At 33.2% G+C, this 25,733-nt stretch overlaps 4 protein-coding genes across 6 annotated transcripts in view; 2 read left to right on the top strand and 2 right to left on the bottom strand.

Annotated features, from left to right (window-relative positions):
* The window catches only part of LOC126708681 (probable pectinesterase/pectinesterase inhibitor 7), a 29,005-nt gene extending 23,319 nt beyond the window's left edge, over positions 1–5,686 (top strand). The window contains exons 1-3 of one of the 3 annotated variants that reach the window (XM_050408541.1): positions 822–1,051; positions 2,632–3,890; positions 4,771–5,686. In XM_050408541.1, coding sequence (XP_050264498.1) covers positions 2,888–3,890; positions 4,771–5,465 — 1,698 coding nt within the window. In that variant the 5' untranslated portion in view covers positions 822–1,051; positions 2,632–2,887 and the 3' untranslated portion in view covers positions 5,466–5,686. Of the gene's footprint in view, positions 1–821; positions 1,052–2,631; positions 3,891–4,770 lie in introns of those variants that run through there. The other 2 variants (XM_050408543.1, XM_050408542.1) reach the window with 2 other exon arrangements.
* Positions 5,687–13,505: 7,819 nt separating this feature from the next.
* LOC126708167 (probable pectinesterase/pectinesterase inhibitor 20) lies at positions 13,506–16,423 on the top strand. Its single transcript, XM_050407974.1, has 2 exons — positions 13,506–14,514; positions 15,717–16,423. Exons 1-2 carry the CDS (start codon positions 13,506–13,508, stop codon positions 16,421–16,423), a joined length of 1,716 nt encoding a protein of 571 aa, XP_050263931.1.
* A 2,722-nt stretch (positions 16,424–19,145) lies between these two features.
* On the bottom strand, positions 19,146–19,703 carry LOC126708168 (pectinesterase inhibitor 3-like). The gene has a single exon (XM_050407975.1). The coding sequence runs from the start codon at positions 19,701–19,703 to the stop codon at positions 19,146–19,148; it is 558 nt and encodes a 185-aa protein (XP_050263932.1).
* Positions 19,704–24,031: 4,328 nt separating this feature from the next.
* LOC126709910 (RING-H2 finger protein ATL64) lies at positions 24,032–25,220 on the bottom strand. The gene has a single exon (XM_050410278.1). It carries the CDS (start codon positions 25,119–25,121, stop codon positions 24,267–24,269), a length of 855 nt encoding a protein of 284 aa, XP_050266235.1. The 5' UTR covers positions 25,122–25,220; the 3' UTR covers positions 24,032–24,266.
* Between the last annotated feature and the right edge of the window lie 513 nt (positions 25,221–25,733).

Here is a 25,733-nt window from a genome sequence, read left to right on the forward strand (position 1 = left end):
GTCATGATTGGCCATTAATCACCAAGAGTGTTACAATCACTATAAGTTCAGGGTCGACCCTAAACATTTTGGGACTTAAGGCAAGAACTAAAATGGAGCTTTAAAAAAAAAAATTTATGTTCTAAATTCTTTTAAAGGTCATTATCAAGATTTGTTGTATTGCAAAATTGAACATTATTGTTATCTTGTAATTGTATCGTTTCATTATCTTCTAACTTTTTTTGGTTAATTTCTTACTCATTTGTGACATTTTCATCTAAATTTTGTATTGTATTTTGTTTATTACTAATAACAAATTTATCCATTAATCATTTTTGAGACTCAATTAATTTTTCTTTTTCTTTTTATTTTTTATTTTTTTAAGTTTTTCATATCCAGATATATAATTTATAGTAGAAATTTCTAATCAAAAAATACATTTATAAAGACTAAAATAAAAAATAATTTTCAAGTGTAGAGTAATAGAACCTAACGTATATAAAAAGTATTATTGTAATTTCTCCGAACGATAACATTTGCATAAAATAAAGACTTACTCATTATATTTATATTACCTATAACTAAAATATACATATATAAAAACGCAAGACTAAAAAAAAAAAGGCCTAGCCAGACAAGAATAAACCAAGCCCAGCCAAAACATACCCTATTACGGAAGTATCACCTATAACCAAATAATAATAATAAAAAAATAAATAAATAAATAAAAAACAAACGCAAGCTTAAAAAAAAAAAAAAAAAAAAAAAAACCTACTTCAAGTCTTCAAGGCCCAGCGGCCGACCTAAATAGAATCTAGAAGTAGGCCAAGCGGCCCCCAGCCAGCAATAGCCGACAGAAAGAAGCAGTAACAGAAGGAAAGAGAACAAAAGGTCAAAACGCATCTACATAATCAAAAGAAAGAGAACAAATCTATACCTCACTTCAGATCTGATTGGATGATTCTTGATTTCGATCGGAGGAAGCCAGTAGAGAGAAAGAATGAGAAACGCTGGGAGCAAGAGCTAAGACTTGAGAGAAAGAGGCAGAGAGCAGGAATGAGAAATAAAAACGGTAATAATTTTAGGGATTTGATATTTTTTATTTGTTGTGATTTGTGATTGTTTTGTGGTTAATTCCTTTGACCGAATTTTGTTGTTTATCTTGTTTGAATTTTGGTTTATCTAAAGGATAATGATATTATTTTTGGGACAATTGATTTTGTTTAGAGGAAAGAATTTTTTGTAGTACTAATTTCTAACAGAATATACCAGAATTTTTGTTCTTTAGTTACAAAGATGTGCCAAATTTATTTTAAATTCATCTTAAACTGTTTTTTTCCTACCTACCCCTACTTTTTTGAAATTTTGGAACCTCCTTTCTATTTGGAGCTTTAGGCCGGTCTTGTGTAAGTTAAACTTGAGCCATTGAGAAAGTAAGGACATGTTTGGTAATTAATTTTTTTTATTTTCTATTTTCTAAACTAATTTTCTATTTTTGAGACTAAAAATTTTGTTTCTCAATTTACAATGGACTAAAAACAAAAACTATTATGAAAACTCAATTTGTAAAGGAAACTAAAAAGATGCACAATATTGTTTTCAATTTCTAATTTTTAAAAGTCAATGAAAACACACATTTAATTTAATGAATCTATCTCATTTAATGAGTTAGCATTAGAGTTTAAATCCTAATAACAACATATTTTAGTATTTTCCTTTTCTTTCTTCAATTTTTTTTTAAAAAAATTTCAACTAACCAAACATATTTTTTATTTCAAAAATACAAAAAAATTGTTTTTTTTTTTAATATATTCTCAAAAACAAGTTTTTGAAAACAAAAAATAAAAATAGTTACCAAACATAACCTAAATCTTTGTCTCATTTGCTTGCTGACCCTTTGTTTTGAGTTCTTAATTATCACATGCTTATGCTAATTTGTGCTCGGAACAAATAATAATGCTACATAATTTGAGTCTAGTGTACTAAACCCATTATAACGTTGATTTATGTTCACTTTTAATTATGGGTTGTCACACCGTTGGTACGATGATGAACGGGCTTTGAGTTTTGTGTACATGTTCTTTCACCTCTCAATGGAGAGCTAACAAATTTCTTACTCTTTACTCGAGTCTAGACGGCATGATTTTGGCTCTTCTCAAAGACTATTGCATGTCAAGGTGCCCTTAAACCAACATGACAAGACGTTGAAAATTAAAGTTTGACAAAGAGGAGGACGAAGTTGTTGGAAAGCTATTTAGCGAAAACGATTTTTTTTCGTCTTAGGTAAACGATATCCAAGAATGTGAATAGGTCAAAAATTATCTCTCTTTTTAGGAAAAGTACATGTGAAACAAATAATTTTTCACAATTTTTTATTATAATTATAACGTAAGATGAAGAAAAAAAATAGTGCATTTATGTTAAGTGATGATTAACCACTCACAATCAACTACGTTAAAATTATAACAAAAAAAATGTAAAATAATTTGTTGTATTAGAACTGCTCATGTTTTAATAGGCAGATTGTATTTGGATTTGTCACCAATATGACTGGCTCCTACCCCATGTTTGACGAAAGATAACACATACGTTAGATTTGTGATTAGTTTAAGTTCCATTAGATTCACTAATTAATTAACATTTGGATTACAGCTTGCTGCCTCATTCTTCATGGCAACCAATAGATTAAGTTGATTAACGTCAAGCCCAAGACCAACGCGCTGCGGAAAAATCATAAACGTTGACTTCAGATATTCAATATCCCCATGTAAATTAAATCTCTGTCTCTTTACCATTTTTTAATCTCATCAAGCTCTCTCCCTTTCCCTATAAATTAAGCCTAATGTATTGAGTGAATTCCATCTCCACATCACATATATTTTTTGAACTCTCTCTTTTTGAAACCTCAATGGCTTCAAAGGTCTTCACTTTCTTTACATTTTCATGTTTCGTTTTCCTTGCCCCGTTTGCCTCTCTATCTTTTGCTGATTCAAAGAGCAATTCAACCAGCCCAGTCTCACCAGGAACCATTTGCAAGTCCACCCCAGATCCTCACTTTTGCAAAACAGTGCTCCCTAACCAAACCGCCAATGTCTATGACTATGGCAGGTACACGGTCCGAAAATCTTTGTCTCAATCCCGCAAGTTTTTGTCAATGATAGACAAGTATCTAAAGCAAAGCTCCACTTTAACAAATTCAGCAATTCAAGCCCTCGAAGATTGCAGGCAACTAGCTGAACTCAACATGGATTTCCTCTTGAGCTCATTCCAAACTGTGAACAACACTAGTAAAACTCTTTCTAGTGCAAAAGCTGAGGACATCCAAACCTTGCTTAGTGCTATTCTAACCAATGAGCAAACTTGTCTGGATGGCCTACAAGTCACAGCTTCAGCTTGGAGCGTAAGGAAAGGCCTCGCTCTCCCACTTTCAAATGACACTAAACTATACAGTGTCTCTCTGGCTCTTTTCACCAAGGGGTGGGTGCCTAAGAAAAAGCAAAACACAACATGGAAACCTATTAAGAGACAACTTGGTTTCCGAAATGGACGCTTACCCTTAGAGATGTCAAGCAAGACACAAGCAACATACGAGTCAGTTAGTCGGAGAAAGCTAATTCAGTCACAGGGTGTTGATGAGGTGGTTGCGGTGTCTGACATCGTGACTGTGAGTCAAGATGGAAGTGGAAACTTCACCACCATCAATGATGCTATTTCTGCAGCTCCAAACAATTCTGCCCTGACTAATGGGCACTTCTTGATCTATGTCACGGCTGGTGTGTATGAAGAGTACGTGTACATTGCCAAGAACAAGAGGAACTTGATGATGATAGGAGATGGTATCAATCAGACAATTATCACAGGCAACCGCAGCTTCGTGGACGACAACACAACCTTCAATTCTGCAACATTTGGTAAGAACTATTATTACGCATTTAAATTCTAAGCTGCAAAGTCAACTAAACGGCTCAATTTTCGATAATTTGGTATGCCATTCGAATATAATATATATGTTCTTTTTTTTTTCTTTGACAAATATGTTCAATGTATATGATAAGTATATAATATGGTCATAGTTAGGAGTTAGGAAAATATTGACTTTTAAATTAAAAATAAAAATTTGTTGATAAGACAAGTTATATTAAATATAACATCATTTTCATATAATTTTCACATAATTCATTAAAGATACTATTATTTTACGCGATTGTAATCAACAAATCATTTTAATAATTACGAAATTTTTTTAACAATGCCAGACTTATTATATTTAAATGTGTGAATAGTACTGTGGGATACATTTTTAATGAAAAGTTGTTGAAAAGTAATGTTTGTGGGTCCGTAAACAATACACAAACACACTGTACAAGGGGAAAAAGTCAAAAGTTCTAGCTTTTGAAAAAAAAAAAAAAGTTACAAAAACCCAAACGTGCCTTTGGGAAGCGCAAAACGCGCTTCGCAAACGCACTCTTATTGTACAAGTTATGGCATTCCCTTAAGAAAACATAACCTTATAAGATAGTAATATTTAATATATGAGTAAAAACAAAATTTTGAATTACATTATTTAAATCAAATTCAAATAAATTAATAAAAAAATATTACTTTTCAAACAAAGGAGGGAGGGGCAGATTAAAAATAAATAAAACAAGAGCCAACAACAAGAAGCAAGTAGTAGACAACTTAATTCTCAAAAAAAAAAAAAAAAAAAAAAAAGTAGTAGACAACTTTTACAATAAGCGGTTTTTTTTTAACTTAGGCATGATCTAATGGATTTTGATATTCATATTGCAGCTGTGGTCGCAACAGGGTTTGTGGCAGTAAACATAACTTTTCGCAATACTGCTGGGGCAATTAAGCACCAAGCAGTAGCAGTTCGAAATGGAGCTGATTTGTCCACTTTTTATAGCTGCAGCTTTGAAGCCTATCAAGACACCTTATATACACATTCTCTCAGGCAATTCTATAGAGAGTGTGACATATATGGCACCGTAGATTTCATATTTGGCAATGCTGCGGCTATTTTCCAAAATTGTAACATATATCCACGATTGCCAATGAGTGGACAATACAATGTCATCACAGCACAAGGTCGAAGCGATCCGAATCAAAACACGGGTACCTCGATTCAAAATTGTTCTATTAGAGCTGCCGATGAGTTGGCTTCGAGCAATATTACTTTTCAGACATACCTAGGAAGGCCATGGAAGAATTTCTCTAGGACAGTTTACATGGAAACTTTCCTGGATGGTTTGATAAACCCTGCTGGTTGGATTGCTTGGAGTGGAGATTTTGCACTAAGCACATTGTATTATGCCGAGTATGATAACACGGGACCTGGATCAAACACTACAAACAGAGTTTCATGGCCTACTTACCATGTGATTAATAATGATACGGAAGCTGCTAATTTCACTGTGGCTAACTTCTTGCTGGCTGATGATTGGTTGCCTCCAACGGGAGTACCTTACAATGGTGGCTTCACTTGAGGAGCTTCTTATGTATATATAGGCTATGGCTAGCTGTTTGTGACTTTGTTCTTTCACGTATACTTTATTATTTATTTATTTTGTCATCATTAATTGTTTAATTAAGTATAATAAGGATGTAATGGCCAAGCTTCTACAAAGCACAGCTTGGTTTTGACCAGTGAGGATCAACTGTATTGTACACTTAAATTACTTAATACAAGAATGTCAATTACTTTCAATCAAGATTGAAGAATAGAAACTTTTTTTAATTCCACTGAGGACTAAAAAATCAACGGAGACTGCTACTAGTAAATTGGATGACTGACTTAATTAGAGACATGAACATTATCACAAATCACAAGTGACAACTAATTCTAAAAGTCTTTGTCCATACCCTAAGAAATTAACACAAGAAGCCAATAAAAATGGCACTGGGACCACTACTAACCCACAAATCAAGAAAGAAATTTGTATGAAATACACAGTTTGGAAATTGACAAGTTCCTGAGCTTTTTTGCTAGAGCCAATTTTCAACACGTTATTGTCACTTATTCTAGCACAAGGTGGGACATCTCAGACACTGAATCAGCAAAGATAGATGGTTTAAAGCAGCCCTCCTAGGTGTTAATAATATTGGTCTTGTTAATGGATATTCTTAAGGCAATTGTTAATATTAAACAATTTTAGGAAAATTTAATTTTATACCACTTTCAGGGAATTAACAAGTTAACAACCGTAAATTTCATTTATATAATAAATTATGTGATCACAATTTTGGCTTTAGTTCAAAGATGCAAACATTTCCTACGGTTTCAGGCTTGCAGGTTCATATTTCTAAGAAGAAAATATATATCATGTATCTTTCGAACTACCACTGCTTGGTGCTTAATTGCCCAAACAGTATTATGAAAAGTTATGTTCACTGCCACAAATCCTGGTGCGACCACAGCTACAATATGAATATCAAAATCCATTAGATCATGCCTAAGTTAAAAAACCACTTACTATAAAAGTTGTCTAATACTTGCTTTTTATTGTTGTGGGGTGTGTGCTAGACTGCTACACTTCTAGTGGTCAATAAAGAAAAATAATGAAACAACTAAACAATAAAAAATTATGTTGGGTTGAATTGTTAATAAAGTCATACTATGGACACAATAATAATAATTATCTTTATTGTATTAAGAAATAATATTTCAATTGAACTTATAGTTTGGTTGTGTATAATGAAAAAGATGTAGTTTATAACATTGATAATAATGAGACTATTATTCAATAATTTCAAAATATGAAAACTCGTTGAAGGGATTTGTAAAATTTTATGTATTTGTGTTTTTTTTTTTTTTTTTTTTTTTTGTTATCAATATATGAAATTCTCTTTTTATTAGATTATGTAATTTAAGTTTCTAAAGGATCATCCTAAAAAAAAAAATTCATAGAGCCACCACTATGAGGAGGAGCTCAAGTCATTTGCAACTTTTTTTTTTTTACAAAAATAATTTGGGTTGTTTAGAGTGCATTTGAAATTATTTTAGTTTTATAAATTAATATGTCACCAATCACAAGGAATTTATAATTCAAATACTCATTTATTATCTTGTTGAAATATCACTAGTCTTATTTATTGTCATGTTAATTTGTAAACTTTTTATAGTAATAATAGCTCTAGGATTTTTTCAAAAAAAAAAATTGGATTCATAGAGTGAATTTGTCATATCAAAAAGTAAAATTAAGTGATTTTAAATTTTTTTTAAAAAAATTATAATATAGAACATTTATAATTACTAACTATAATAGGTATTTACTTGCAGATAATTGACATCATTGATGTGAATTTTTTCAAATGTGCGTGCATGTATTATTATGTGAATGTGAATGAAATATATTTAATTGGAAGTTTTTTTTTTCTTCTTTTTAATTGAATAAATTCCCAGGCTACTGAAAGTTTGGTTTCTCAAAAAAAAAAAAAAAAAAAAACTAATCTTTTTAAGTCGTGCACTATAAGGCTAGGCTTCGTTTGGGAGTTTATAAGGGAATGAAATGAAAAGATTATAAGGGAATGAAATGGAAAGATTATAAGGAAATGGAAAGGAAAGGAAAAAAATGGAAAGGAATGGAAAAGAAATGAAAAGAATGAAATAAAATAGAATTAAGCAACCTTGATTGAATGTTTTAAAATAAAGGAATGGAAAGGAATAAAAATTAATGGAATGTAAGTAATATTGTTTAGGAGTAACATGGAGGGAATGGAATGAAATCATTTTATAACAATATTACTATTAAACCTCTATTTTAAAATAAAGGGTTGAATATATAGGGGTATTTTTGGAGTTTTAGTAAAGAATTCATTAAATCTAATTACATTCTCTCCCATTCCTCCTAATTTCGGGGGGAATGAAAATTTGAGGTTTTAAGGGAATAAAGAGAAATGAGCGTTCTCTCCTACTCATTCAATTTCCTCTCACTTAAACTCCCAAACAAGATAATAGACTTTCCATTCCCTCCATTAAAACTCCCAAACAAGGGAATGGAAAAATATTCTAAAATTATTCTTTTCATTCATTTCCATTCCATTTCATTCCCTCCTCCCAAACGAGGCCTAAGTAACATTTGTAATTTAATATGTTGTTATCATGTGAATGTTAATAAAATATATTTGGAAGCCTTTTTTTTTTTTTTTTAATAATCCTTTAAGTCAAGTACTATAATAACATTTGTAATTTATCATCGTACTACATTACACACATATTGGGCACATTTTAAGACTTGCTTTTAGGGTCTGTTTCGATTGAGGGGGGAGGGAGTAGAGTAGAGCTGGTTGAAAATAGGCTAATTTTAGGCCAATTTTAGGCCAATTCTACTCCACTCTCTCTCCTTCCCCTATAATCCAAACGGACCATTTAGGTTATTTCCAAAAAAATAAGGATACGTTTGGTAGACTGTAATAAGCACTGTAATATAATAACTATTCAGTCTATTCATATGGTTTAGTTATTTAGTAGTTTGCTTATTTTTTTATTACAGGAAATAATCATTCCTTATGAATAACTATTCTTTAAAATGAGAAATAATTATTCCTCTCTAAAAGGGTTATAATAATTATTCCTTAATAGGTGTAACAATTTCTAACATCAATATATTTCTATAAAATAAAAAATAAAAAACTTTCCATATCCACGTAACAATTATGGAAATAAACAATCATTAAAAAAATAAAAAACTCATCTCTCTCTCAAATTTAAATATATTATTTTCTAGGAAATATAATTGTATGAGTAAGATATTTCCTAAAATAGATCTTATGTTTTATTCAAATGTTACGACTCATAACTAAACTTATGAATAGATTTAGTTATTCCATTACAACACATTTTATTTTCAGTAATAAAGATTACCATACCCGTTGTAATCTGCATTCAATATACAAAACATGCCTTAAATGGTTTTTAGATCACTAACATAAAACGATATGCCTCTTAGTCTTAGGAATCATTTAGTGGGAGAATGATAACTTTTTTTTCCATGTGATAAAAACAATAATAACTTTGTAAAAAGTTTAAAATTATTGGAGTATTTAAAGGAGCATAGATATTTAAATACATATTATTTAAATATTTATTACAATGGTGAAATTTATAGTGCAAATTTAAAGATTTTTTATTATTATTGGGAAATGCTAATGAGTGCCCTTAGGGTATTGGTTAACAATCAATTTTAAGAAAGTCTTGACATCACTTTTGTAGGGACACATTTTGGAGCCCAAACCCAAAACCTAAAAGGATATTGGCCTAGTGTACAATAAATTTGTAGAGAGTAGGTTAGAGAACTAGGCCTTAATGAGTTGAATAATGGCCAGAATGGTTTTGAAAGATAATCAAACAAAAGCAAGAAGGATTAATCCAAATAAATTCCCTCTCGGCACGGTCCGAGGAGGTAAGTTCTAATATAAATCAGTTGAACAGATTACTAATACAATTTTGATTGCTACTGTCCTTTTTCTCTCTCTTTTCTGATCTCCCTTTTATGGAGGGTCTCTTACATTATATAGTTCCCTTTTAATCATCTTGACCGTACACTTGTTGATCATTTAAGCCACTACTCGAGTGCTTGTCCCATCGGACACCCCCTCAGGCCTTTTGTAAGTTGAGGTAGCCAAGGCAGCACTGTTCAAGGGTTTTCTTCACATTAATGCAACTAGAAAGTTAGCTGCAGAGCATTTAATGCGGTGATAGCAGCTTTCCCTTAGATATTTCTGAGCTCCGATTCTTCTAATACGCTCATAAGGCATGTCCCTCTCAGTGGCATTTCCTGGAAGGTCACTTTGAGTAATAAAACATACATTCGATCCGTGCTTCGTTTATTCGAGGAGACAATCCTCCTCGGACCACCTTTCCCAACCTTTCCGCTTGCACGTTACTCATGAGACTCTGAACTTAACACCTTCACAACTGCTTATTCGTCCTCGGACCAATCAACGTCCTCGGCCAAAGCCCAAGGCCCAATATACAATTTTGGGCCCTTATCCCTACAATAGCCTCTCAAAATTCCGATTTTTCCTTCTCATCCGAGGAGAAATAGTGGAGTTTTGATTTGTTAAGAGTTAAGGTCATTCATTTCTTTGGTTTACACGTGTGGGAGTACTGTTTTGTGTGCCCTATAATTGTTACTAACGCTTTGGAACCCGTGATGCGTCATTAATTACTTTAGGCGGCACTTTGTTCCCTGCATCTAACAGTGAGACATAGATCCTACGGTTGATATTTCTCCTTGAATTTTGAGTGGGATAACTCCCACTCAGTTCCATCCCTTATATAATGGACCCGGGGAAATCATTTTTCCCATTTCACAAGTCTTCAAGCTCTCTAGAGATTCCTAACTCTCAAACCTTCAAGACTCCCTATTCTCGTAAGTCTTTTTCTTTAAGAAATTCAAACTTTTAAGAAGTATCAGAAGCAATACCCGTACCTATTCTCGTAAGTTTATTCCTTCCTACAATCTTTTCTCCTCAGCCAATCTCCTCAGCCTTCCATTCTTTACTTCCTTTCCCTAAAAACTTCATTCATTTACCTTTGGTTTGACCAAATGGGTAGGTTTAAGTACGTCGTAGACCCTGATGCCTGTATGGATTGTTTCATGGCTAGGTATCACATTCCGCAGGGAGTAGCCCTGCAATATTGTCATTCCAATGATCGCCTTCATGGAGGGAGAAATGAAACTTCCCATAGGTCGAGTAACTAGAGATTACCTAATCAACCAAAGACTGTGTCCCCACTAGTACGCTCCCAACCTGTTTAGAATTTTAGGGAGCGTAGATGCTCTGAACGAGAAGATGAACTTAGGACTCACATGGCACGACGTCGTTCATCTGTATAAGTGCCATTCCCTTGCCGGTGCGGGATTTTATCTCAAATCCCCGTCTAACGTTGTTAGATTGATATCATGCCTTCCTAAGTCCAATAAGGGCATGAAGGATGATTACTTGATTGTCTTTGGGGAGTGGCATGACGGTCTTCACTGCCCAACTCGGGAGAAAGAGCCAGGTGGGGTACCCTAGGATTAGGCCCCTCGGTAGGGGATTTAACCCTTTTTATTGTACATTACTTGTAGCAAAAATTAATAAATTCAATATATACAGACTCATCCAAACCAAACAATGAACAGTTTTACTTAATGTAGAAATTAAATTCATATTTTGAAATTAAAATCTCTATATTTTACAATGCTTCTATTTAAATAAATAAAAACATAAAAAAAAAAAAATCTACTTATTTTTATGTTTATGTTTATTTGTCAATAATCCCAACAACCAAAAAAAAAAAAAAAAAAAAAAGTTATAAGGAACTCGAGTTCCTTACAAGGTACTCGAGCTCACCATGCTCGAGTACCTTAGAAAAAAAAAAGCATTTTTTAATGGCCCAATTTCTACCTTAGCAGCACCATGGTGGTAAAACTCCTAAGAACTCGAGTTTAAGAAACTCGAGTTCCATAAAAAGTGGTATTTCCTTATATAGTTCCGAAACAGTGTTTTTTTACAAAATATTTCAAAAATTCGTGGTATTTGGCCATTTTGGCCTGTCCGTAGTCTTTATTCATACCCTAAGAAATTAACACCCTAAGAAATTAACACAAGAAGCCTATAAAAATGGTGCTGGGGTCGCAAACCCGCAAATCAAGAAAGAAATTTGTATATTCAGCAAAAAAAAAAAAAAAATTGTATGAAATACACTGTTTGGAAACTGACAAGTTCCTGATTTTTTTTGCTAGAACCAATTTTCAATACGTTATTGTCATTTATTCTAGCAGAAAGTGGGACATCTCATACACTAAATCAGTGAAGATAGATGGTTTAAAGTGACCCTTCTGGGTGTTAATAATATATAACATGGGTCAAATGTTGCTTAGCCAAATAGAGGTAGAAGTTGAGTGAGAAATTCAAGATAGAGTTAACATTTTTAAACTATATGGAGAAATCATAACTGAAGTTAACTAACCGCAAATTTCATTTATATGTTAAATAATGTGGTCACAATTTGGCTTTAGTTCAAAGATGCAAACATTTCCTTTGGTTTTAGGCTTGCCGGTTCATATTTCTAACAAGAAAATAGATATTATTTATCTTTCATTGAGGAGGACTTCGAGTTATTTGCAACTGTTTTTATTGGTAAAACTAATTTATATTTAGTTCTTATAAATTGATGTATCATCAATCACAATAAATAATTCAAATATTCATTTATTATCTTGTTAAAATGCCACTAGTCTTATTTATTGTCATGTCATTTTGTAAACTCTTTTATAGTAATCGTAGCTCTAGGATTTTTCCAAAACAAAATTTATGGATTTATAAAAATCCAACCATAGAGTGAATTTGTCATATTAAAAAGTAAAATTAAGTGATTTTAAAGTAAAAATTTATAGTATAGAACATTTATAATTACTAAATATTAAAAGGTATTTACTTGTAGATAATTGACATAATTGATGTGAGATCTTTTTCAAATCTGCATGCATGTATTATTATGTGAATGTGAATGAAATATATTTAATTGGAAATTTTTTTTCTTTTTAACTAATCTTTGTATGTCGTGTACTACAAGTAGAATTTGTAATTTATTATGGTACTAAGTTACAAATTCAGCACAATTAAGTCTTGCCTTTTAGGTTACTTTAAAATTAAAAAATAAAAATAAAAAATAACAACAACAACGATGCTCCTCTTAGATCATCTCAAGTTATTAATAGTGCACATTAAAAGGTATTTATTTGTTTCTCTAAAAAAAACGGTATTTGAGACATTTTAAAATGTGCATGTATGCAAGTATTATTATATGAATGCCGATAAAATATATTTGGAAGTTTTATTTCTATTTAATAATCCTTTAAGTTATGTATTATAATAACATTTGTAATTTATTATGGAACTACATTACACACATATTGGGCACATTTTAAGACTTGCTTTTAAGGTTATTCCAAAAAAGTAAATGCCTTTTAGGTTACTAACAGAAAACGAAATACATTCTCAAAAAAAAAAAAAAAAATGCCCATAGGAATAATTTAATAGGAAAACGAAAATAACTTTTATTTTTTATGTGAGAAAAACAATAATAACTTTATAAAACGGTGAAAATTAATGGAGTATTTAAAGGAGCCTAGATATTTAAATACATATTATTTAAAGATTTAATATAACGGAGGAATTTATAGTGCGAATTTAAGGATTTTTTTTAAAAAATTTTATAATTAGACTTGATATAATAAAATTTGGATTACAGCTTGCTGCCCATGCTCCATGGCAACCGATAGATTAACATCAAGCCCAAGATTAACACGCTTGGGGAAAATCATGCACGTTGAATTCACATATTCATTTTTATTTTTATTTTGGTAGAAATTGGAAATTCTTTATAACTAAAGAGTGAATAGATGTTGAGGACAGAATTGATTACTATCATACATCAAGCTATACCTCCCTTCCCTATATTAAGCCTAATGGATTGAGTGGATTCCATCTCCACATCACACATTCTTTGGACTCTCTCTGTTTTTGAAACCCCAATGGCTTCAAAGCTCTTCACTTTCTTTACATTTTCATATTTCGTTATCCTTGCCTTGTTTACCTCTCCATCTTATGAGGATACTATTTATAATAGCAATCCAACCCGTCTAGTCTCACCAGAAACCATTTGCGAGTCCACACCACATCCTCACTATTGCAAAACACTGCTCCCTAACCAAACTGCCAATGTCTATGACCATTGCAGGTATTCTGTCCGAAAATCTTTGTCTCAATCCCACAAGTTTTTGAGAATGATAGACAACCATCTTCTAAAGCGCAAATCCACCTTAACAAAATTAGCAATTCAAGCACTCAAAGATTGCAGGCATCTGGCTGGACTCAACAAGAATTTCCTCTTAAGCACTTTACAAACTGTTAACACTAGTAAAACTCTTTCTAGAAGAAAAACTGAACACGTCCACACCTTGCTTAGTGCCATTTTAACAAATGAGCAAACTTGTTTGGATGGCCTAGAAGACGCAGCTTCTGCTTGGAGCATAAATAAAGGCCACACTCATCCTGTTTTAAATTACAATACTAAACTATATAGTGTCTCTTTGGCTCTTTTTACCAAGGGTTGGGTGCCTAAGAAAAGGCGAAACACAACATGGAAACCTACAAAGAAACAACTTGGTTTTCGAAATGGACACTTACCGTTAAAAATGTCAAGCGAGACGCGTGCAATTTACGAGTCAGTTAGTCGGAGAAAGCTAATTAAGTTACAGGGTGTTGATAATGTTGTGGTGTCTAACATCGTGACTGTGAGTCAAGATGGAAGTGGAAACTTCACCACCATCAATGACGCTATTTCTGCAGCTCCAGACAATTCTGCCCCGACTAATGGGTACTTTTTGATCTATGTTACGGCTGGTGTGTACGAAGAGCATGTGTCCATTGCCGAGAAGAAGAGGTACGTGATGATGATAGGGGATGGTATCGATAAGACAATTATCACAGGAAGCCGCAGCTACGTGGACAAGTCGACAACCTTCGGCTCTGCAACATTTGGTAAGAACTATTTGCCATTTTAAATTCTAACATGCCAGAATCAACATAACGGCACAATTTTCAATAGGAGTTTAAATGAACCAGATCGATATAAACAACTTATGTTGGTTTGATAATTTTTATAAAAAAAAAAACCATTTATTTTACTTGTTTACAAACAAGTCAAGACTTACTTTTAGACTTGTTTAAGAAATAAGCAAGCTCAAACCAAGGAAAAAAAATGCTCATGATGAAAAGGCTTGTAAACAGTAAGACTCAATGCAAAACAAGTTGAGTCTAAACTTGTTTATGAGTTTGATAATAAATTTGATATAAACTTGACATTTAAATTCATATCTTAATAAGACTAAGTAATTGAGAGTCAAGATTACTCATTCAAACCAAATAGGCTTGAAATGGACTTGATAATGTATTTGTATTGGATTTCAAATTCAAAAGCTTGACATTGAACATGAGTTTGAGCTTGATATTGATATTGATATTGAGTTCGAGCTTGAATTGACTTGACTTGACTAATGAATTAAACTAAGCTCAAGCATGAACGTTACTTATAGGTTTGATTCGAGCTCAAGCTTTACATTTGTTTGTCATGCTAGGTTTTATTACTCACTAATTTTTATTATTCATCTACTAATTTTTATCCAAATAAATATGTTAACCTAATAATTACGAAATTTTGTATAACACTAGACTTATTATATATAATGTACAAGTTTTGACATTTCCTTAAGAAAATATAACCTTATAAGATAATATTATTTGGTATATTAATAATAACAGATTTTTAAATTAAATTATTTAAATCAAATTCAAATAAATTAATAAAAATATTACTTTTCAAGTAAAGGAGAGATGGGGCTAGGAAGATTAATATATATATATATATATATATTTTTTTTTTTGATTGACTTAGAGAGAAGATTATATTTTGAAAGTTTCAGGAAAAAAACCACCGGGCCTAGTTGTCCAAGTGGTACCTGGTTCTTTAAGTAACCTCAAGCTCGGGGTTCAATCCCCCGAATAAACAATTACCCAGCCAAAAAAAAAAAAAAAAAAAAAAAAAAAAAAAAAAAGAGGTTTCAGGAAAAAAAAAAAAAAAAAAAGAGAAAAGAGCCAACAACAAGCAAGTATTAGATAACCTTTATAGTAAATAGTTTTTCAACTTAGGCAAGATCTAATGAATTTTGATATTCATATTGCAGCTGTGGTCGCAGACGGGTTTGTTGCAGTGAACATAACTTTCCGTAATACTGCCGGGGCAATTAAGCACCAAGCAGTAGCAGTTCGAAATGGGGCTGATATGTCTACATTTTATCGTTGCAGCTTTGAAGCCTACCAAGACACCTTATATACACATTCTCAGAGGCAATTCTATAGAGAGTGTGACATATATGGCACCGTAGATTTCATATTTGGCAATGCTGCGGCTATTTTCCAAAATTGTAACATATACCCACGATTGCCAATGAGTGGACAATACAATGTCATCACAGCACAAGGTCGTACTCAACCAAATCAAAAGTCAGGTATCTCGATTCAAAATTGTGCTATTAGAGCTGCCGATGATTTGGCTTCGAGCAATAGTAATGTTCAGACATACTTAGGAAGGCCATGGAAGACTTACTCTAGGACAATTTACATGGAAACTTTCATGGATAGTTTGATAAACCCTGCTGGTTGGATTGCTTGGAGTGGAGATTTTGCACTAAGCACATTGTATTATGCCGAGTATGATAACACGGGACCTGGATCAATCACTACAAACAGAGTGACTTGGCCTACTTTCCATGTGATTGATAATGCTGAGGATGCTGCTAAGTTCACTGCGGCTAACTTCTTGCTGGCTGATGATTGGTTGCCTCAGACAGGAGTACCTTACAATGGTGGCCTAATTCGAGAAGTTTCTTAGGTATAGGCTATAGCTAGCTGTTTGTTCTTTCATATATTCAACTTTTTCTTTTTTCTTTTTTTTCTCAGTGCTTTTGTAGTATGATAAGGCATGTAATGGCCCATTGACGATCAATTGTATTGCACACTTAATACAAGAATGTCAATTATTTTCAATCAAGATCGAAGAATAGACACTTTTTTATATTCCACTGAGAAAGACTAAAACCAACGGAGACTGCTATTAGTGAATTAGATGACTGACTTAGAGACATGAAAATCACAACTCACAAGTGACAACCAATTATAAGTCCTTTCCATAACCTAAGAAATTAATACAAGAAATCTATAGAAATGGCACTGGGGCCCCTTACCTTCAAATCAAGAAATAAATTTGTGTGAAATACACAGTTTGGAAATTGACAAGTTCCTGAGCTTTTTTGCTAGAACCAATTTTCTATATCTTATTGCTACTTTTTTTTTTTTTTTAATTGGAGAATCATTATTGCTACTTATTCTAGCACAGGGTGGCCATCTCAGACATGGAATCAGCGAAGATAGAAGGTTCAAAGTGGCCCTTCTTTGTGTTAATAATATAAATCAGATGCTGCTTAATTAGCCAAATAGAGGTTGAAGTTGATCGAGTGAAAATTTAGAGTTAACATTTTTTTTTTAAATGGAGAAATCATAACAAGTTAACAACCGTAAATTAATTTATATATTAAATTATGCGATCAGAATTTTGGCTTTAGTTCAAGATGAAAACATTTCTTATGCATTCAGGATTGCCAGTTCATATTTCTAACAATAAAATAAATATTCGGTATCTTTCATTGAGGAAGAGTTAAAGTCATTTGCAACTCTCTTTATTGACAAAACTCATTTGGGTTATTGATGGTTGGAGTACTGTGTTTGAAATTACTTGCTTGTTAAAACTAAAAGTAGTTCAGAAAAGGAGAAAGAAAACAAAGATTGGTATGGAACTGGTCAAAATAAACGAAAAGGCCAAAAGGTTGGCTTTTAATGGACTTGCCAAACTTGCACACAGAAAGAGGGAAACATGATCCATTTAGACCGCGATATGCCCACATGTAAATCACCACCCAGGAGTTTGCGCATTTTACTAATCAAAACGAAGATCCGCAACAAAGTATGCAAGATTTTTAAATTAATCATATAATTATATTATATATCATACTTGATCGCATCATCACTTTGATGACATATGCTGAATGACATCATCTTTATGTTAGGAAGAGAAGAGTAGAAATGCAAATTTATGCTGGTAACCCCAAGATTTTTCAGTTTGTGCCTAAGTCACTTACTCCATGGTCAAGGACCCCCAATATATAGAGAATGGCTCTCAAATGTGTGGGACAATAAGTGTTTTTTATTAAAAAAAATAGTCTGGTTAACGTGTGTTGAAGTGAATATATAGCATTATTTAAGATTGAGTTTTTTTTTTTTTTTTTTTTTACTGCAATCTATTTTTAAGAGACAAAGTTTGGTTCAAATATGTTTGGAGCCCAACCAACAATAGGAAAATGATATTAATTCCTTTCATATGCAATGCCCAACCACAATATGTTTGAAGCCAAACATTTTCCTTTTTTTTAGAACAACTTTCAATTTAAAGGGTATTTAATATGAAAAAAGTTTATCCATAAATTGATTTAAGTTATCTTCCTTAAACCTATTATGTGGTGATTAAAGAGACCATCTGTATGTAGTTTTAGTCACATAATATTTTTTAATGAGTTATTTGACTTATTTAAATAATATACATAGAAAATCTTATAAATCATCACAAAGTGGGTTAGAGGAGATTCCTCTAAAATGGTAACTTTGTTCATCTAATGTTAGCTTTTACTATTTCTAAATGTAGTAAGCCCAGTTTGATTTCTCCATAACAGGAATACGTAAATTGTACATTTTTTTCCTCAACTATTTTAACAAAACCCAAGCGAATGAGTAATGTTAAAAATACTATAAATTTTACTACATAAGTTTTATAAACTGATGTGTTATCAATCATAAAAAGTAATTCAAATATTCATCTATTATATATCTTGTTGAAGTGAAATTAATCTTATTTATTGTCACATCAATTTATAAGTTTTTTCATAGTAAAATTTGTAGTAATTTTAGGAAACATCACATTTTTTAGGGCCAAGAATAATTAAATTCTTTCTATTTTTGAAAATTGAAACTAAAAATTGTGGTCATTAAGTTTAGTATAAATGATTTCATGTCAAAACCGATCACCCATTTTTATGAGGGAGATTCATAGGTGTATTTGGGTTTTAGTTTTTTTTTTTTTTTTTTTGAGATTTTGTGCCATTATTGCAATCTTCTTGTTTATATTGAAATTTTCTTATGTAATGATTGTCCATGGATGTATCCTTCTTGTCAAATCACTATGTTCCTTTTATGGGCGTAGACTTTTATTTGTTTGAACGTGGGACTATTATTGCATGAACATTTTGAAAATCTTAAACTAACCCTAGTGAGATATGGCATCAAAAAACTCGTACATAATACCACAATATCTTGTTGTTACAACATAATTGAAAGTCTCAACACGTAAAATATGACAGGCAAACCCATGATTACTTCAATCGTCAATCACAATATAACATAATAACAGAGCAATGTTAAGTAAAGAAAACATAATATAGAAACGAGCTCCTAGGGACAAAAAGTAAAAGCATTTAGCACCAATTGAGAGACTACTTGATGAAAATTCACTTTCCAGCTGCTGAGACCGAGACCTCGGCGATGGCTAAGGCATTCTGGCATAAGTGGTGAAAGACTTTGTTCTTATGAAGCATCACGTTTTCCTTGAGTCCCTTGAACCCTGCGTCACATAAACCAGCATCACCAATGGCTACATGCACCCAAGTTTTGAGATCTTCATGGGCACCCACACTCAAAGCAGCAAGCGAGTCATCAAGCTGTTCAGCTGCGTCAAGATAATGGTCCAAGCAGTCAGCTAGGGCTTGCTGAACACGAGGCTCTAAACTCTGGTCATTTACCAACGTCTTAACCAAGTCAGTGATGTCTGAGGCATTTTGGGATGCGATAGAGAGTGCAACCTGAGCCAGGATTGTTAGGTTGGTGGCTTGTTGGCTATTTGGGTCAGACGATAGGGTTGAGAGACACAGAGGCTTGTGAGCTGTGTGTTCACAAGCTTGCTGAATTTGCTCGGTGACCACACCCTCTTGATTTGCAGCAATCTCTTGTGGCAGCACAATTAAGAGGCATAGTGTAAAGACAAAGAAAAAGGTTGCAATGGGCTTCATTCTTTCTTTCTTTCTTTCTTTCTTTCTTTCTTCTTTTCTCTCTCTGATCTCTTTGTAGTTTTTCTTTTTGTTTGTGCTCGCTTTTTGTTGTTGAAGGGAGAGTTTTAGAGGTGCTTGTGATTATGAATCAATTATATGAATGCTTGGTGGTTAATTTGTTTTAGAATGGAGAGATGCGCTTAGCCTCACAATGAGGTTGGTTTGTAACGAAGTAATTAAAAACACGGTTTGTACACTTCTTCTACGTGCTTGAACTAAATTTAGTTCTTGACCATAAATTTAGGAGCAGGTATCATGCATAATTAAGGTCAGGAATTATATTAATGGTTGAACCAGTAAATAGAAACTGGTTTGTTTCTCAAAAAACCAAACGAGCAAACAAACAAAAACCAAAAAAATAAATGGAAGTTGCTGAGTTCTCAAAACAAAAAAATAAATCAGATATAACTTAAGGTGAAGCTTGTGTTCAGTGTCTTTTTGTAGTGGACACGATATGATTCAGTCCAATTTGCATCATAGCATGTCCGGTGCCACCAAAAAAAAAAAAAAAAACACACACACACACAATACAAAGCCTTTGATTAATAAGCCAGATGTGTTATGTAATTTCGCTGATTTATCCTAACGCAACTTGAGCCCATGGGCCTACCCTACGGCCCCTAACTGTACAGCACCCACATTCCTGTAATGAGAGCCCGCTATTCCCTTTGGCAATTCAGGCAATTGTCTAATATCTAAATGGAACAAGATTTTATAATTTTGTTGAAAAGGTACAAGCCCATCCCTAACAGCAAAGGTCCAAATCAAAAAGTAAAGTATGGAAAAGACCGAAGATGATATCACTAAGCCCTGCAAAAGAAGAATTGTTGAAAAGGCTTTCTGTAGAAAGCCCGCAAAGGGGAGCAACCCCGTAGAAAGCCCAATGAATATTGGATAGGCTCGTGAGAGGCCTAACTCCTTTGAAAGATGAGACAAAAGCAAAAAAGTTAAAGAAATTCAAAGGATCGACTGTATCCTAAAAAATACATTTTTTTTATTAAAGGATAAATTTTTATCAAAAGGAACAGAAAGCAGTACAGCAAAAAACTACAATTTAATCACACAGACCAAACAACATTTACAGAAAAAAACTATAAATTGACCTCAGAAAAAACAACATTTACAAAATCCTGAAGACCAGAACTGATATCAAAAGGAACCAAAATGATGACACCTTAGAGACCAAGTAGCAAGCACATGAGGGGCACAGTTGGCTTCTCTTTTAACCCAATTAAATGAATACACCTGCTGAAAGCCTTTAGCTAACCTTATAGTTACAGCAATACAATGAGCAATTCTCCAAAGAGCCTTCCCATTTGGATTTTGCAGCGCCTCAAATCAATGCATAGCTTAGAATCAGTTTCAAAAATAACTGTATTCTAAAAAATACAGCACTACATAATAGAAAATGACCCATGCAATACTACAGAGTGCAGACCCCTTTTTTTCCTCACCTTTAAGTAATATAGAGTTACTGAAAAATATGAATGCCAAATTAACTCTAGATTATTTTGTAGGCCATATGTCACTCTAGGTGGTAAAAAAAAAATAGATTTTTTTTTTTTGAAAGTTTCAACTTATGACATCTACATCAAATGATAGCTCTTTATCATAAGATCAAGACACCAATCGATTTTTTGGTGTAAACGAAAATTGAATCCTAAATCTCTTATTCAACCATAAAAAATTTTACCAGTTGATAAGTTAATTGATGCTTTAAGGGCATTAGTTTATGAAAAAAATTTATTGGGAAAAAACAAGTACCTGATTTTTTTATAACTTTTTTATATTTTTCATAATACCTAACAATTAATTGGATTCAAATAAAAACCTTATAAGGTGGTATATAGTGTACTAAAGGTCGTTAATGGGTCAGGTCAGGCTGGCCTGTCCCATTTTTACTTGGCCCATGGGCACAATGGGTTTTACATAGTGAGCTATTAACTAGTTAACGAGCATCGTCGGGCTTGACTGAAAGAGAAAACCTCCGTCCATGGGTAATGTCTATTTTGTCTTTAGTGGGCTAGGCTATCGAGTTAGGCCTAATAGGCTACTCATAGGTTTGTGTTAGCATATTATTTTATTATTTTTATAAGGAAATAATCATTTTTTTATAAGGAAATAATCAATTTTTTTTTTAATGATTTAAGTTCATAAAACATTTGAAAAGAATTTAATGGAAACATAAAAATGAATATATACTTTTAAAAAAGTACCTCATAACTCGATTTTGTAATCTCCACAAACCATCAATGAAGTGTGTTGTTACAACCATAAACCCTTGCTTTTTGTTTTGTGAAGTCCACATATCAGTGGTAATAGAAATTCTACTCTGATTCTTATCAATTTCATGGTTTAATTTCTCCCTTTCTTTCTCATAGATGCTCAAAATGTCCTTCTTGATTGTGTTCCTAGAAACCATCCTGAACAATGGTTGAAGAGAAGTTGAATATTTTCTAAAACCAATGCGGTCAACTATAGAGAGGGGATACTCATGCAAGATGATCATACGAGCAAATTCATTTCTTGATACATTTTGATCAAAATTATAAGTATTCACACCCGCCATTGAATCCACTTTATTTTGATCCATCGCCAAAATTTTTTGATTCATATCCCTAATGTCTTGAAACTTTCTCCTTGGACATATTTTCACATGGTCATGCAAATGTTTAGTGCCATAATTGGATCCCCTTACTAGCAATTTCTTACAATAATTGCACTCAGCCTTGTCTTTCTCATCAACTCTCTTTCTTTTAAAATGATTCCAAACAATTGATTTGTACTTTCCCTCTTCTTGAATTATTTCATTGCTAGGCTGGACTGCCTAGACATTGTTTGGCATATTCAACAGAGGTGATGACGGGGTTGTATTATCTTCATCCACTATCAAAGGAAATTGATTGCTGCCAGATGGATTGGAGCTACCAATGTTTTCATGTGAAGTCATTTTTTTCCTAATGTTAATTTAGCAACTTAGTAATGGACAAACTATATTTCTCCAACAGAGATAATATAAAATAATGGGAACGAAAAAAAAATTAAAATAAATCTCCTTGGTAACGTTGTTAAACAATTAAAATATATTTAGCAACGTCCTTAAACAATTAAATTAAAAATCATAGCACCCGTAGCACATACACAAATGGGTATTCATATTTCATTGGCCTAAAAAACACTAAAACAAATCTCCTTTATACTAAGTAGTTAGTAGTATGCATTAGTTAATTCCTCCCATTTCGTGACTATTTCATAGAGAATGGGACAAAGTCTCAAGCCTGTACCCCTTTCAAAAAAAAAAAAAAAAAAAAAAAAACCTGTACCTTATATTTTTTAATAAAAATACATAAAACAAAATTAAATTGTAAATAATTTTTGCGTGGAGAACAAGAACGAACAACTAGAGCTAGTAGCCTAGTACATGATTGATGCCATCATATTAGCAATCAAACCAATCGGGAAACATATCCCTGACCCTCATCATCTTGTTCTCCAAAAATTAAAAAACAAAAACCCAGCTTGTAAAATAGATATGGATTTTAACAAACATAAAGAAGCAGTGTTGTTAAGCAGTCAAATGTCCATACAAAATTACAAAAACAATGACACAGACACATATTTAGAGCCACAGACCCATAACTCATTAAAAAAAAATTATATTATGTTCATGATGAAAAGTAAGTTGAGAAATATCTTATGAATCATGAATGAAATCAGCAATTCAATAGTATATAAATTTGTTTATAATAAAGACAAAAAAAAGTTAAAATTGGTACCTTATTTCCAACTTTGCTAGAGAGAAAAAAGAGGTAGAGCCACGTTAGGTAGAATAAAATAAGCTGATGATATTTTTGTTTAAATAGTAGGGTTTTAGGATACGATAAAATTACAATTTAACCCTTATTAATGCGTGGCAGGGCGGGGAGGGTCTAAAAAGTGTAAACCCATCCCTGCCCCGCCCCGTGGTGCGGGTCTAAAATCTCGCCCCATCCCTGCCCCACCACCTTTGCGGGGCGGAGAAAACCGGCACGGGGCAAAGCGGGGAGGGGCGGGTCAAGCGAGGCGGGGAAAAATTGCAATCCCTACTTCCAATATTTAAATGGGTCATTCTAACGAGTGCCCTCAGAGCACTAGTTAAGAATCCAATTAACTAGTTAAAAATCCAATTATTAAAAAAAAAAAAAAATTAATATTTTGACAGTTTTTTTTATTTTCCATAAAATTGATGTCAAAATTTACTTTAATTGAATTATTAACCAGTGTCCTAAGGACACTCGTTAACATTTCCCTTAGAGGAATACACAATAAAACTATATTAAATTAGTATCTGTATCTACATTCCCCAGTCCCACAAGGGTAAGACCAACATCCAAGATCAAATTGAATACTTCCTCAAAAAAGATCAACATTGTATACGTTTGCCACGCATGCAAAATGAACTGCCACGTGTTCCTACTATAACAGGAAACAAGTTTCCATTGCGGGTCTTAACTTTCCGATTCAGGAGATTCGGAGCATTCACACTTATATACTGCAGATCCTCTTCAAAGTTATAACCCGATTACCCGGATTCTTCAGCCCGTGTCCACCGGGCGAACCCAAACCCATCTCATCCAACAATCTCGGCCTAGGTACCTCCACAACTATACCCACCAGCTCCAATGGCTTTCTCTGGCCACCGGAGGCCACCAAACTCACCTGCTGCGAAAAACCAGAGAAACCCATTTCAGATGCTCCCACCTGACCCGGTTCTGCACAAGAACCGGAAGGTTCACCCTTCGTTTCGGCCAAAATTTCGGGTTTTGACTCCGGAATATCGGCCTGAACCGGAGCTCGACAGAGTGGGCAACTAGAGTGAGACTGGAACCACGTATCAATGCACTCAACGTGAAAAGTATGTTCACATTTGGGCAAGACTCGGCCTTGGTCATCATCTTCAAACTCGGACAAGCACACGGCACATTCTAGCGAGTCGGTTTTGGAGGAGTAGGTGAAAGTAGGGATGGCTTTGAGGATTGAAGGGTCAAGGCCGTGTTTTGAGACAGAATCATCAGCGCTGGTGTAGTTAGTAATAGTTTCTAGGAAAAGCTGGCTGGCTCTGCGGCTGCGGCGACGGCGGCGACGGCGACTGTTGTGATTGTTGTTGAAGTAGCAACAAGGGTAGGTATGAAAGCATATCAAGATGAATACAACAACAAAGAAAGTGATCACTGTAGCTAGCATGATCTTTCCGTTGAAAGCATAGCTTGCGTTGGCCTCCATAAGAGAGAGTGAGAGAGAGAGAGAGAAAGTGAGTGCGTGTGTCAGTGAGTCTGTGAGTGTTTGATGAAAGTGGATGAGTGAGAGTGAGAGACCGGAGAAGGGGTTTTTATCATGCATTTATGGGGGGGGGTTTGGGGTTTAGGAAAGGGGCGAGGAAGGTTCCTAGCATATATCTGTGTGCCGAGTAAATGGGTTTCGTTTTTGCCTTTTTTGAGCTTTGCGTTGTTTTTGGCGTCTACTCATCCTGCATTTTGCAGATTAAGTGGGTGTTGCAGACATGCGGTATATTATACTATATTTAGCATAAGTATTTCTAATCTTTTTTATTAAAAAAAAAAAAAAAAAAACAGATTAGCATAACCATATAAAACACATAACGATGTGGCATGCATATAAATATTATCCATAATTTTTTTTTTTGGGATAATTGGATGATATAATGGGATATGAAGAGATTTCCAAATAGAAATATGGAGGTGTTAATTGAGTTATAAAACTTTTAAATAATTTATAGCGAAATGCTCTTAATTTTGAATGAGACTGTAATAATACACAAATGATTATCTGAAATAATTGTTATAAACATAAGCTTATATATTATTTTTGATAATCCATGAGCATATATATTAAGAAGTGTAATATATGTCTATTTTGATGTACCCCTACTCTGCTTAATTTCCAAAACCTTATCAATTAGTATAATATATTTATCTATTTTGATGTACCCCT

Source organism: Quercus robur, chromosome 12 (assembly GCF_932294415.1).
Source record: "Quercus robur chromosome 12, dhQueRobu3.1, whole genome shotgun sequence".
In the NCBI taxonomy this organism is placed as follows: Eukaryota; Viridiplantae; Streptophyta; class Magnoliopsida; order Fagales; family Fagaceae; genus Quercus; species Quercus robur.

Bases quoted from the DNA above. Each gene is read 5' to 3' on its own strand.
- LOC126708167 (XM_050407974.1), top strand. From the start codon at position 13,506: ATGGCTTCAAAGCTCTTCACTTTCTTTACATTTTCATATTTCGTTATC. The intron at 14,515-15,716 runs GTAAGAACTATT...TTCATATTGCAG, and splicing joins CTTCGGCTCTGCAACATTTG to CTGTGGTCGCAGACGGGTTT.
- LOC126709910 (XM_050410278.1), bottom strand. From the start codon at position 25,121: ATGCATGATAAAAACCCCTTCTCCGGTCTCTCACTCTCACTCATCCAC.
- LOC126708168 (XM_050407975.1), bottom strand. From the start codon at position 19,703: ATGAAGCCCATTGCAACCTTTTTCTTTGTCTTTACACTATGCCTCTTA.